This window comes from Centruroides sculpturatus, unplaced genomic scaffold (assembly GCF_000671375.1).
Source record: "Centruroides sculpturatus isolate CEXI.00-Female unplaced genomic scaffold, Cexi_2.0 scaffold149, whole genome shotgun sequence".
Classification (NCBI taxonomy): domain Eukaryota; kingdom Metazoa; phylum Arthropoda; class Arachnida; order Scorpiones; family Buthidae; genus Centruroides; species Centruroides sculpturatus.
The window spans coordinates 515,346-530,028 of record NW_019384406.1 but is presented as its reverse complement, the minus strand read 5'-3'; the positions used below and the strand labels follow the sequence as shown (position 1 = coordinate 530,028).

Genomic DNA, 14,683 nt, shown 5'->3' with positions numbered 1-14,683 from the left:
AGGCATCTGTGGAGGATGGATAGGGTGCTTATTGTACCTGTTGTTCTCTCCTGTACAGGTGTGATACCACACACGCTACACAAAAGCCTGGGAACATTACAATTGAGTAGAAATACATGCATCACACTACAGAAGGCCACTATATTGAATACATGCCATATTGTCAGGAAATTCCTTAATACAGACACTGACACACATATTTAATTTTAGTTTTGTTTTGGTTGCTATGCCTTGACTCTGGTCCGGCATAGTACACAGCCACCGGTGTGTACCGAGTATATCCCACTAAACCCAACACATAATAATAATAATAATAACTCTTCCATGGTCATCACCTGGTCATGATGAGAGAGTCCAGTAATTTTACTGATCCAGAGGGCATTGCAGGCTGGAGCACAAGCTCCTGATAGGGACACTCATGCCAATAAGGTCTATGGTAAGAAGTGAAGCTAAGAGTGACCACACACCCACATTCTGTGGAGATATTTATCATGGTAGTAACCAGATCTAAGTGTGATACTGGCTCAGACTTTGCCTATGTTAACAAGGCCAGCCTTCATGGGTTAGGCTGAGGTTTGCGTTTGAAAAATAGGCCAGAGTCTCCCTTGGTTACTGGTGGCAAAAGTAGTGCCAGCCCAAGCATGGCTACTGCAATCCCCTCAACAGAAATGAGGAACCAACCTAGTCCTTTTGTTTCTGTGGCATCCACATACCACAAAGGCTGGAAAACTACACCAATGGATGAAATGGACAATAGAAATGAACGAGTTTATCATCTGTACTTACTACACCATCACAAGACTCAAAACAAACATGACAGCATACAGACAACAACTACACCATAGATTCACACAATAATGTCCTCATTTCACTGTCACTGAACAAAGGGGATCAAAAAAGAACAATTATACACAACAACCTTATCCCAAAAACAACACTTGAACTTATCAAACAACAGGTTGCTGATCAAATACATCAACATACAGAAACATTTAACATTAATGAAGATCACGTAACCTGTTAGGATAATTCAGCAACAAGCACTGATTACAGTGCACACAAAACAACTACCACTAATGATACTACAGAAACTTCCTCATCCACCACTGATAACATAGACATAGATTTAGTTAATATACTCTCACTTTTATTTCAGGAAACACTCACTACATATACAGGTACAGATCCCACACAAAGACTGCAAATACCAAAAATCAACAATTCTAAGGTAATATAATTACCTCAAAGAACACGCTGCGGATATTCAGAAACAAAGGAACACGACGACCCTAGCAGTATATGCTTCCGATCCAGATATAGAACCCGAATTTAAGAAAGCAAGAATTATCCGCACCGCACGGCACGTACACCATATCAGATGGCTAGAGGCGGCCAGCATATATTTGGCTAACCTTAAGGATAATCAATGCATCAATTATAAAGAAGAGATTACGTTATCAACAGCGTGGCTAGCGTTTATGAATAGTAATTTATGATAGCCCGTTTGGAGTCGACTGCGCATGACATACAACGACGGAAACGGGAAACGTGCATTCGAACTTACATATTTCGAATTTAAAGTTTTTACGAGCTGCATTTTCCATCAGAGATTCGAAAAAACCTGAAGAAGAACCGGTTAAGGGTTCGAAAACGTTAGTTTTGATTCGTTTTGGATCGTTAAGAGTTAGTAGACACACCGGTAACAGGTTAGAAAGAGGTAATTATATTACTATTCTCCGGTGTTGTGGTAAAGATGAGTAATTCTAAGGTAGTAGGAAAAACACTAAATTATGTAAACACTCACTTACAAACACACTACATTCATTCAATTTTTACACTCTTAGACATTCATACATTAGTTTATTCTGGGGCAATCACAGTAGTGATACACCATTGACTGAAAATACAATTGCAGCCAGATACACACAAAACACAATTCTATCACAAGCCTGCCTATCAGAGAAGGATAGAAACACAAATAAATGACATTAGACAGCAATTAGGCAGGCTGACACAATACACTAAAAACAACATAGCACCCAAATTAAAGAAACAACTCAAAAACATTTTCAAGAAAATCAAAACACACACAAAACATGAACATCACAACACACACATTACAGAATACATCGATACACTAAAACAGAAACTCGCAGCCAACGCACGTAGACTCAAATGGTATAAAACATGTACACTATGAAAACAACAAAATAAGTTATTTACAAACAACGAAAAAACTTTTACAGACAAATTAGTACCAAAACAAACACTGATACAAAGCACACCAACAGAAGAAGAACTCACAACATATTCATCTTCTCTTTGGTCCAGTGCTGTCACACACAATGCTGATGCAGGCTGGATCAAGGAGAAGAACAGAAACTTGCATAACATACCAAGTATGCCCTGTGCTGAAATAAACATACACGACATCCAATACACTGTTAACAGAACACACAACTGGAAGACACCTGGTACAGTATAGACAACATTCACAGTTTCTGGTACAAATAGTTTACATCACTGCACTAGGAGCTAACTAAATACCTAACACGCATAATCATCAATCCACAAGACATGCCAAAATTTCTTATTCAGGGCATCACTTACATGAAACCTAAAAACAACAATATCACACACCCCACATAATACAGACCAATTAGATGTCTTCCAACACTCTACAAATTATTGACATACCGTATCACAAACAAAATATACAAACATGTTGAATAAGATGACATTCTTACAGAACAGGGGATGCAAAGAACAGTTACTCATAGATTCAGTCATTCTATGGCAAGCACAAAAACAACACAGAAACATACACATGGCATGGCATGGAATATATAGACTACAGAAAAGCATTTGCCAATGTTCACAAGGTTGGCTGCTTCATATTCTACACATCTACAAAATACATCCATCACTCATTGCATTCTTCCAAAACATTATGCAGCACTCGGGAACAGCACTAAATCTCAGGATTCATAATACTTTCATACAAACAAACCAAATATTCATTAGGTGAGGAATTTTTCAAGGAGATTCCTTGAGTCCTCTCTGGTTCTGCCTAGCCCTGAACCCATTATCCAACATGTTAAACAACACGCAATACGGCTACAATATCAGACACGAAAAAACAACACAGTTTACGCTGTCACATCTCATGTACATGGATGACATAAAACTTTATGCATCCACACAAAAACAACTTCATCAACTCCTACAAATCACACATTCATATTCCAAGGACATACAAATGGAATTTGGCCTAGACAAATGCAAACACTTCATATATAAAAAGGGGTCTCAAAGAAAGGCAATTTTGCATTTGGAAATGAAGATATTATTGAATTCATGGAAAAGGATGAATTCTAAATTATGTAGGATTCCAACAGGCCAAATACTAATAGAGCATATAGAAATAAAGCAAAGATTAATTAAAGAATACCAAAGTAGGTTAAATGCTATTCTCAGAACACAGTTAAAGCAATAAACACATATGTCATCCCAGTACTCACATACTCTTTTCGAGTTATACGTTGGACTCACACAGATCTTGAGCAACTCTAAAGGAAAACAAGAACAACACTTACTAAGCATAAACAACATCATCCTAAATCCGCCACAGAAAGATTAACCCTTCCACATAAAGATGGCAGACATGGCCTGATTGACATAGTAAACCTTCACTACAAACAAATACAGACATTGTGAGAGTTTTTCTACAAAAACAAGAAACATCACTCAGCAGACTCAAATAACACACCATTAAACTCACATCATGTGGACACGACACAACATATAAAGGGCATAGACACCATTAAGCAATCGTGGGCTCAAAAGGCACTCCATGGCAGGCATCCCTACGACCTGGCCCAGGATTTTGTTGACAAAACTGCATCAAACAGCTGGTTAGCTCAGGGATGCCTCTTTGGGGAGACAGAAGAGTTCATGATTGCCATTAGGAGCAGCTCATAAATACTAAAAAGTATAGAAAACACCTATTCAAAGATACAACACTCACAAATGACACATGTAGAAAATGTCACTCATGCCAGAAAGCATACAACACATTACTTCTGGTTGCAAGCTCTTGGCACAGACAGATTATTTACACAGGTATAATGAAGTAGCAAATATAATACACCAAGAGCTTGCAAAGAAACACAACTTGGTAGACATTGACGTACCATACTACAAATACATTCCACAGACAGTATTGGAAAACAACGTGCAAAATGTACTACGACAGAGCCATGATCACAGATAAAACAATTTACCACAACAGACCAGACATCACACTCATTGACAAACACAATAAAATTACATACATTATAGACATATCATTCTAAACACTCACAATATACAAAATACATTCACTGAAAAAATTAGCAAGTACACAGAACTCACCCAGGAAATAAGGCATGTGTGGAGGATGGATAGGGTGCTTATTGTACCTGTTGTTCTCTCCTGTACAGGTGTGATATCACACACACTACACAAAAGCCTGGGAACATTACAATTGAATAGAAATAGATACATCACACTACAGAAAGCCACTATATTGAATACATGCCATATTGTTAGGAAATTCCTGAATACAGGCACAGACATTGACACACTTACTTAATTTTAGTTTTGTTTTGGTTTCTATGCCTTGACTGGTCCAGCAAAGTAAACAGCCATCGATGTCAACCGAGTATAACCCACTAAACTCAACATAATAATTAAAGTGTAGATTGATGCTCAGAAAATGAATGGGCAAGAACTAAAAGCAATACCATGTGCAACTGTCTTAGTGGTTTTGGAAAAATTGTGATGACTGGTGTCTTTGACATGAAAAGGTTTTTTTAATTTTTCTAAAGAAGCTCTTGGTGACTTCAGACAATAAAAAAGCTTCTCATGAGTTTGTAATTATGAGTTTATATTGGAAGACAATCTGAACCTGCTGTCAAAACAACTTTCAAGCACAAAAACCCTTGAGGTTATCTACCTGAAATTACAATAGGTAAAAACAGAACTTCCTAAAAAAGAATGATTATATTTTGTGAGGATTTCTAATTTTATCATACAAAGTGCACTCAGGTTTTATTAATATAAGTTAGTTAAACTAGAGATGGTTATATTGCATAATATCATATTTTAAGTACTTTATAACACTGGTAAAGATTTTTGTAAGCATTAATGGTCTTATGATGAATGTTTATTTACTACAATGATAATTTATTATAGTAAAATATGTGCTCACTTGTTTAGAAAATTGCTAAAGAAGTGAGCACATATTTTACTATAATAAATTATCATTTATGTTATTAATTTTGGTTTTTGAACAAAACATTTTGACATTTTAAATTATCATGCGATACTTATGAATGTTTTCTGCTTCATGCATACACAGATTATTTTAGACAGAAAATGACAAGCAAAATAAAATGAAGTTCTAAGTGATTATAATAAATCTATAACATGCTTCTGGTTTAAACATGTTATTACAAAATGTAACTTTGTTTAATTGACTTAATATTGTGTAAGATTCAAAGTTTATTTATCTAATTTAATTTAGATAAGGAAACACAAAATCGAGCCAATTAAGCAAAATAATTTATCAATGAATTAACATTAAAAATTTGTATAATAAAATTATAAAACAATTTATAAATAAATTAAATATAATATCACTTCCTAATAGTTGGGCTGCAATTTGAAAAAATTGTAAACCTATAAATTTTCACTGTCATCTATCTATCTGTCTTTCATTAATTAATCTCAAGAACTGAGTTAGATAGATGAAAGCTGAGACCAGATATGAAAAGATTAGGAGCAGAAGACCCTGATATATACAAATATACAAACTTTTGATACAAACTGGAAGTCAGGTTATTTCAATTTGAAAATTTTCTCTGAAAGGAGTTAGATGAATGACTGGCATGAGTATTTCTAACAGGAAGAGTATGATGTACAAGGGAAAGACATTACTAATTTGAAGTGGAGAGCATATATTTTAAATTAAATTAATTTAAAAAATGTGATTAAAAATTGCAGCCAGCATTGTGATGATGTCACAATAAATAAATGCTTGTTTCATTATAGTATTCTAGAAAACTTCTATGTAACTTCTATGAAGTAAAAATAAATTTGTAAAGATATTTGAATTATACTGTATTTTCCACAGTTATTTCACTAGGTGAATTTTATATGTATGAAAAATGTTTCTGTATTATTAAATCAAATTTTTTATAATTCTTTAATTTTAAAAGAATGTCATTCTGATTGAAAAAACTTATTTGGTTCCAATTATAAATTAATTTATTAAATAATTTATGGTAATTAATACTTTTCATATGAATAATAGATTAAGGTTATTTATTTTAAGTTTGTTTATAAATTAAGAAATAATGTGTAAATTTTTTTAGCCGAGTGCCAGTGAATCAAGTGCTGGTGAGTTTCTGTTTTTTTTAAATATTTATTAAGCTACTTTCTTATTATTACTATTGCATATTAATCTAACCATTGAATTGGATATTATTATGTTTTAAAAAAATTCAAATCATAATCATCCTAAATGAAAAGAGAATGTATTGTTGATGCACTGAAAATCTATCAGTATGAGAAATGAAATAGATAAATTTCTTTTTAGTAAGGATTCTTTTAATTGTATAATTGAGTTTAACTAATCAAACAACTTTACTATACCCGATATGATTATAGCTATCCATCAACCAAAGCCGAATATTATTGGGCTAGAAATGGCTATAATACTGATAATTTAATAGACAATTTGGCATTAGAGTTAGGCATTAGGTGCCATCTCTTGATAAATTTAATAATTATAAATTAATTAAATAATTATTTAGAATTACTGGAAGAAAAGAATCAGCCCAAAGCGGGACTCAAACCCACAACTCAAGCTAACGATGGTAATAACCATCGATGGTTATATTGTTATTAGTGTTGTAACAAATAGTATATTCGGCCTCAGGCTGAATACCGAATATTCGGCCAGGAGCGTGGCCAAATAGCCGAATATTCGGCAAAACTATTCGGCTTGATTAACGCACGTACAAAAATTGGTGCGCAAACCGCATTATGGCAAAGACCCTGTTCTCTATTGGCCCACTGTCACTACGCTTCGCCAATCGCGTTAATTCTTGACAGTTGAAGCGGACAGACAAGAGCGTCATGGCAGTATGTGATAAGTGATGATATTAAATGTGGATAACAATGAAATGACTTACACATGTAAATAACGGAAAAACAGAGAAGGACTGCAAAGTGAAAATAAATATGAAATTGAGTTGATAACATAATCGAAGTTCTAGGCAGTTTATTGAGTTGATAACATAATCGAACAAGTCGATTATGTTATCAACTCAATAAACTGCCTAGAACAAGTCGAGGCAGCTTATTGGCGCGAAATTCACGGCTGTGAATGCCAAACAATTGTTGTCATAGACTTCAGAAAGTTAAATGCTTGTAATGAAAGTCACTTAGCGTGCACGGGCTAAAGCCTGGGGTCGTTCGGGCTACCAAGCTGTTTCAAATCTGTGAAATCATAACTGTGATGTAACCGATGTCTTATCTGGCTCTTTTCTCCGTTATCACAAGGCACGTAATTGTAAAATGGAAAATCGACGACAGAAAAGTGGCGAATTGAAAGTATCATGAGGGTGTATTATGGTGTATGCATAGGCATACATGGACTAGAGCGATAGAGGAAAGAGAAAGGAAAGAACAAAGACGAGCGCTTAAAAAGAAGGATAGGCAGGGTCAGACCCTCAGATGTGCGACGATTCTCGAACGAATAGGTGTGTACGTGTGCTGATCTTTGTAATTATAAATTGTGAATACAAGTGACTAATATTATGTTCTTTTTTATTTTGTGCATGTTATAAGTTATAAATAAATATAAACGAACAACACTAACCTGATAACATTAAATCTAAATACCAAAATGATTAATTTACTGTGTTTTTGTTATTTCTTACTCCTGTTTTTAGGTATTCGGTATTCGGCCGAATAGTGATTAAATATTCGGTATTTGGCCGAATATCGAAAAATAGGCCGAATACCGAATAGTAACCGAATATTCGTTACATCACTAATTGTTAGCTTATTTATGCTGGAAGAGGAGATCTGACCAAAGGTCTGGTTAGCGTAATTGGCAACACATCTGCACGGTAAGCAGGAGTTGTGGGTTTGAGTCCCGCTTTGGGCTGATTCTTCCAGTAATTCTAAATAATTATTTAATTAATTTATAATTAATAAATTTACCAAGAGATGGCACCTAACGCCTAACTCTAATACCAAATTGTCTATTAAATTATTAGTATTATAGCTGTTTCTAGCCTGATAATATTCAGCTTTGGTTGACGGATAGCTATAATTGAATTTCTTTATTTTTGGCAGTCATTATAATAACAATAAATTAATATATAAATATATTTAATTTATATATTTAAGGAAGTATATTATACATAGTATTTTAGCGGAACTTATTGTTTTAATGTATTTAATACAGTAAATATTTAACTTCCTGAGTTAAAGATGTTACTGAATTAAATGAATATTAAATCAAAGAAAAAGAAACATGTTTTCTATTCCCCTAATTTTGGACAGATAATCTGCAAGTTATGTGTATTTGAAATAGTTATGCATTGGATGTGTAATGCTGATCTTAATATACATGAAGCATTTAGCATTGTCAACTGTTTAGAATTTTTATTACTTTTTAAAAATTGTCAAGAAAACAAACTGTTTGTTTGGAAATGTTCTGAAAAATTACTAAGAAATTGTATGTGTTTGTTTGAGCTCATCCATTTTTCATGAAAAGTTGGCACCCCTAATTGTAATCTGAATTATTTTTATTCCTACTAGATTTTTTATTTTATTTTTACTTTACCAGTTGTTATCTATAACAGAGAGAAACTATGGTGATCAGTTGAAAAATGACTCCCCAAGATTTTTACATTTTTGAACTTGGGACCTTGAAACATCAAGAAATGCAAAAAAAAATTGTGGCTTTTTTTTAGTATGGATGTTAGTGTGCATATTTTATCATATGCACACTAACATTTTGTTTACCCATTTTGAAGCTTAATAGCTTCTGTTCCTTTTGTTAAAAATTTTGAAATTTTGCTGAGAGGTTTGTATATTAGGGAGATTGTTGCTAGTAAATTTTGGTGGTTAAAGGTCAACATGGTGGGAAGAAAGAGGGGTGTCATTTGTCATATCATGAGTGGGGTCAGACTTAATAAAGATTTTACTTGTTATTAGCATTTGCAATTTTTTTATAAAACACATCTCTGTCCTCACAATTAAGCTTTTTCCCATTTTATAGTAATCAATAATATAAAAAGATTTTTAAATAAAATCTCATATCAGATGGCACGCACACAATTTTAAAGTTTAGCCAGGAAAGTTATGCAATTAATTGCTGGATTTTTTAGCTTTGTTTGTGTCCTGTGAGCACTGAAAAGGCCTGTTTTAAGCATACCCATTGTAAGTTTGGCCTGGCTCACTTGGAGGGTGACAAAGTGGTGAGAGAGGGTGGACCATCCATGAAGAATTCTTGAGGTTGTTCACTTGGATTTAATTCAAAGTTCCTTAGAGCAAAAGAATGAAACTTTAATTGCATCAGCCATCTGACGTTAGAAAGGGAGGTTTTCTCTTGCTCCTCACTATTTTCAAGTTGGAGGTCATTCATAAACCTTGTGGACAATGAGATGAGAGAGAGGGGGGATGAGTTTTTATACTTGTTCACACTTGTCCATGATGGGGGAGGAAGTACTTATCCATGCAGACATTAAAATTTAATATTATTATCAATTAATTTAACTTTTATTTTTATTTTTTCCAGAAATTTGTATATTTAGTATCATTAAGGATGACTCAGTTCCACTTCTAACCATTTGGAAAAATATTAAAAGATTCTACTTATATTAATTTTGTTATTTTAATTTTTGTTGTATATGTTATTGTTATGTACAGTATGTTAGGCCTTTTGTAATGTTTTTTGATTCATTGCAAGTTTTTCAATAATAATTAATAATTAGGTTGGATTGAAAGCATGTCCACAAGGTTTTCAGGGAGTCTTTATTGTCCATAAATGTCCCTGGGGAGGGGACAAATTTGTTCCATATTTGTCACCATGATTTATGAATGGTCCGTTGGTGTTTTTTGACACTGTGTTTGGAATTTGTTACTCTGAAAGTTGGCAACCTTAGAGATATCTTAAAATATGTATTAGTGAGGACAATACATAAGAGCATATTTCATATACAGTAGAGCCTCGATTATCCGACCCCCTATCAACCGACCCCTCGGTTAACCGACCGTCCTAGTCGGCAAATTTCAAATGTCCGCTATTGATGTGGCGCTACAATATTTGGCTATGTCTTGGCTACTTTAATATTATTTTTACGTGTTTTAGCTGGCAACACTGGATCCACCATGAAAGGGAGCCAGTATTTAAACGAAGCTTAATTTTTCTAATTTTTAACAATACAATAGCGATGATTATTATTTTAAAAAATTTTTGTTAGGCTTAACATCGATGAAAATTCAACGCAAAGTAGGTTAATAGCGATATACTAATATACTAATTACATGGGATATAATAATATACTACACTAATAATAGATTTTTTCATACTTTTCGGTTATCCGCCCTTTCAATTATCCGACCAACCCCAGTCCCCAATTAGGTCGGATAATCGAGGCTCTACTGTATATACCATTGTACTAAGCTATTGTTTTTGCTAATGTTTGCTTGGATTGAAAGTTATTTAATATTTTAAATTTTATACAAATATTAGTTTAATTAATATAACCTACCTTCAACATTCCCAAACTGTGGATCACGTTGTATAATTGACTAAACTCATAGAGCATAGATTGATATAAAAAGTGCATTTTATTTTTATTATTAACATAACATTTATTAACTCTTATTTTTAATAATTTATAATCTTTATTATTAAGTTTCAAATTTCTCACATTTCATGGGTGTGCAACTGGAACATTTTTAATAAATGTTGTTTATTATGTTCCAATATTATTTAAATATGAAAAATCTTGTTCAGTTTGAGTCTAATTAAATCAAGCCTGAAGAGGTTAGTTTTAAACTATCAAAAGTACTTGCAACTTTGAATAAAATGCTAGTTTTAATGCTGCAAGGCAGAGTATGTTATTTTATAACATTACACTAGATCAACATTTGTCATGAAGTGCATTTAATTTTCTGATTGGTATTGATTACATAATTTATATGGCAAGAAGAAACCATAGAATCTTTCCAGCAATACTTTCATTTAATATTCAAATGTTTTTGGTCTTCTTAATAGGTCTGCTTCAAGTCTTAGTCTATATAAACTGACATTTGATTTATAGAATGTACAGGTGTTTCAAATTATGCATTATATAAAGTGTTAGTGGAAGTATTTTATGGTTTCTATGCTTGATGTATATTGATATCTGTACCAGTTTCTGAAAAGTTTTTTTGTGATTGCATAAAGATCTTAATTTCATATTTTAATAATAATTTACAGTAGACCCCCTATAACGCGGTAGATACGTTCTGCTTTATAAGAATTTTGCATTGTAGGAATCCTTAAATACATGAGCCAATCACAGCCCAACACATGTGAAGTTTACGGACTATGGCTGTTTGAAAGGTTTTCTTTCATAAAATTAATCGATTCTAGACTAATTTGACTCAATATTTCCAAAATACGTATAATTTTTTGGGAATAATCCATATAAACTATTCTATAAAGAAAAAATTGTAGGATTACTTATTGAGTGTGCACCATTCGATGTCGCCATTGCTTAAGCTTGTTTTTGTCGCGGAGCAGCGCACCAAACAGCGGCCGCGATTTCTGATAAGTTATTTTTCTGCGAAAAATTCGTTTAACTTTGGAGACATCATTAATAGAAATAATTTTTATGGCCGTTGAAGAAGAAGAAATGTTTCTTTCACAAGAAATGTATAAAATTACAGTGCTGTATTAGACTTACAGTACCTAATTTACATACTGTACAGACAATAGTAAATTCAACTTACTCGCCTAAACTCTCGATAGCATAGTGCTGGACGCGGAAAGTATATATATATAATTATAATAAAATTAAAATAAATTAAGTTAATATATAATTATATATACAGTACCTAATTTATATATAATACTGTACAGATGATAGTAAACTCAACTTACCCATCTAAACTCTCCGTAGTGTGTAAGTAGTTTGGCTGCTCGTCTACTATTGGTCCAGATTCAACCAATCCTGTCGCGACACGAGTTGGCGATGACGTTTTACCGCATTTTACACATCCCTTTTAGCGTCTTTATACGAATACTGTTGCAATTTTTTCGCCGCATTATAGGAACCCGCATTATAGGGGGTCTACTGTATTTGTTTTACATTTTTTTTCTTAGTTTAATTTTGATTAAGATTTTTAGGTAAACTGTATTAACTTATACTCTCTGTATTTTTAGGGAAAAATTATCTAAACAATACATTGTGTGTTCGGATTGTTTTTATTTCGTTGTTGTTATTTCTATATGTATAAAGGACATGTAAATATAAAAACATTAAATAACAAACTTTTTCAGTTATATTGTTTAACACATGAAGATTTAACATAAATGAATTATGAATGTGTTAATGTATCATGTTTTTCTTTTAGTTCTACAATAAATTTTTACATTAATTGCTATTGATTGCAGTCAACTGTTTATTAATTACTCAAAATAATTTTTGGAAGTTTATCAGTAGTTTCCTCATTAAATGCTTTTTATCTACTTATAATATTCAATAATTATTAAAAAATTTTAATTATTGGTAAACACACTGCAATCTACGACGAGTTTTAATTATTGGGTTGAATCATAAGTAATGCTGTTTTTTTATAAATTTTAATGGATCTTATTTACATAGAAAACATTATTTAATATGCATTGTCTTTCATTAGACATGACATTTTTCATCAGTCTAAAAATATTTTGGTACCATATAAAAATCAGCAGATATTTATTTAAAACACATTCCAATGTGCTTCTGGATAATCATTGTTGTTTATGAATGACATTAGCATATAATACCCATTTCTCATCCTTGTTGTTATTCTGTACAAAAATAGGGTTTGTTAAGAAGTTGATAACATATGGATAATTGATCTAGATGATTCTATTCATTGAAGTCAAATGGAATCCATATCCCATACTTGTTTATCTTTCTTAGATGCAACTGCCTAACTGCTGTTGATTGGGACACTTCAATTTTTTCTGGAATTTTTTCATCTATATAGTTTTGGGAAAGCCTCCACTACTGCAACAATTTCAGCATTTTCTAAGCCAGAAGGTCATCCAGGTTGAGAGAGTGAAGTCCCATCCTTAAATTTTTTGAACTAACACTGACATTTTCTTCAAGTGTTCACTGCCATACATACTGCATATATTGTTTGCTGCTATAATTGCTATGTTGTTTTTCAATTCACATAACAGATGCCTTAAATATTATTCTGAGCTCATTTTGATTGACACTAATAATTTAACTTTTTAAAAAATAAAAACAGTTTGAAAATCATTATTGAAATCATTAAGCAATTAAAAAATTATTACTTGAGCTACATAAGTTTTATGCTATAGCATGGAAAAAACTATAAAAACAATATTACTTATGACTCAACTCATTATGATATCACTTAAACATGTGATATTTAAATTTTTTAGTTTATGAAGTTTAATCACATTTTTCTGTATACGAGATTAAGTAAGTCTCTTAAATGTAGAATTAAAAATAATTTTAAAATAATAAAACAGATCTTTTAAAAATATCAATTGTTATAAACATAGTATAATTTTATATTTCAAATTTTAGTTGTTATTTCATTTTCTGTTGTAATTATAATTCTTCATTTTAAAGATATTTTTAACTTTCTTTAATTTAAACATATGCTTTGTTTTCTAACTTAGTATATACTGAATAGCTTTATTTTTTACAGCTGATTATTATTATAATTGTTTTTAATTTATTTACTGTTACAAAAATAAATTTAAAATATTTCATTACATTTTCTAAATATATGGTTTATGTTGAAGTTTATAATGAAAGTACTATTAAATTAAATACACTATTCTTAAAAATGAAATTAAGTCAAAAATACAGTAGACCCCCTATAACGCGGAGATATGAATTTTGCGTTGTAGGAATCCTTAAATATGTGAGCCAATCACAGCTCGACACGTGTGAAGTTTACAGACTATGGCTGTTTGAAAGGTTTTCTTCCATAAAATTAATCGATTCTAATTCAACTTAACATTTCCAAAACACGTATAATTTTTTGGGAATAATCCGTATAAACTATGCTATAAACAAAAAATTGTAGGATTACTTACTGAGTGTGCACCGTTTGACGTTGCCATTGCTTAAGCTTGTTTTTGTCGCGGACCAGTGCACCAAACTATGGCCGCGATTTCTGATGTTATTTTTCTGTGAAAACTTCATTGAACTTTGAGACATCATTAATATAAATAATTTTTATCACCGTTGAATAAGAAATGTTTCTTTCACAAGAAATGTATAAAATTACAGTACTGTATTAGACTTACGGTACCTAATTTACATACTGTACAGACGATAGTAAACAACTTACTCGCCTAAACTCTCCGTAGCGTGGCGCT

At 32.1% G+C, this 14,683-nt stretch overlaps 1 protein-coding gene across 6 annotated transcripts in view; it reads left to right on the top strand.

Annotated features, from left to right (window-relative positions):
- The window catches only part of LOC111618864 (mesoderm induction early response protein 1-like), a 159,711-nt gene that overhangs the window by 32,182 nt on the left and 112,846 nt on the right, over nt 1–14,683 (top strand). For 5 of the 6 annotated variants that reach the window (XM_023360471.1, XM_023360474.1, XM_023360477.1 and 2 more), the window contains one exon: nt 6,417–6,441. The exons of the other annotated variant lie outside the window; for it this stretch is intronic. In XM_023360471.1, the coding sequence (XP_023216239.1) occupies nt 6,417–6,441 (25 nt within the window). The remainder of the gene's footprint in view (nt 1–6,416; nt 6,442–14,683) is intronic. 6 annotated transcript variants of the gene reach the window in all.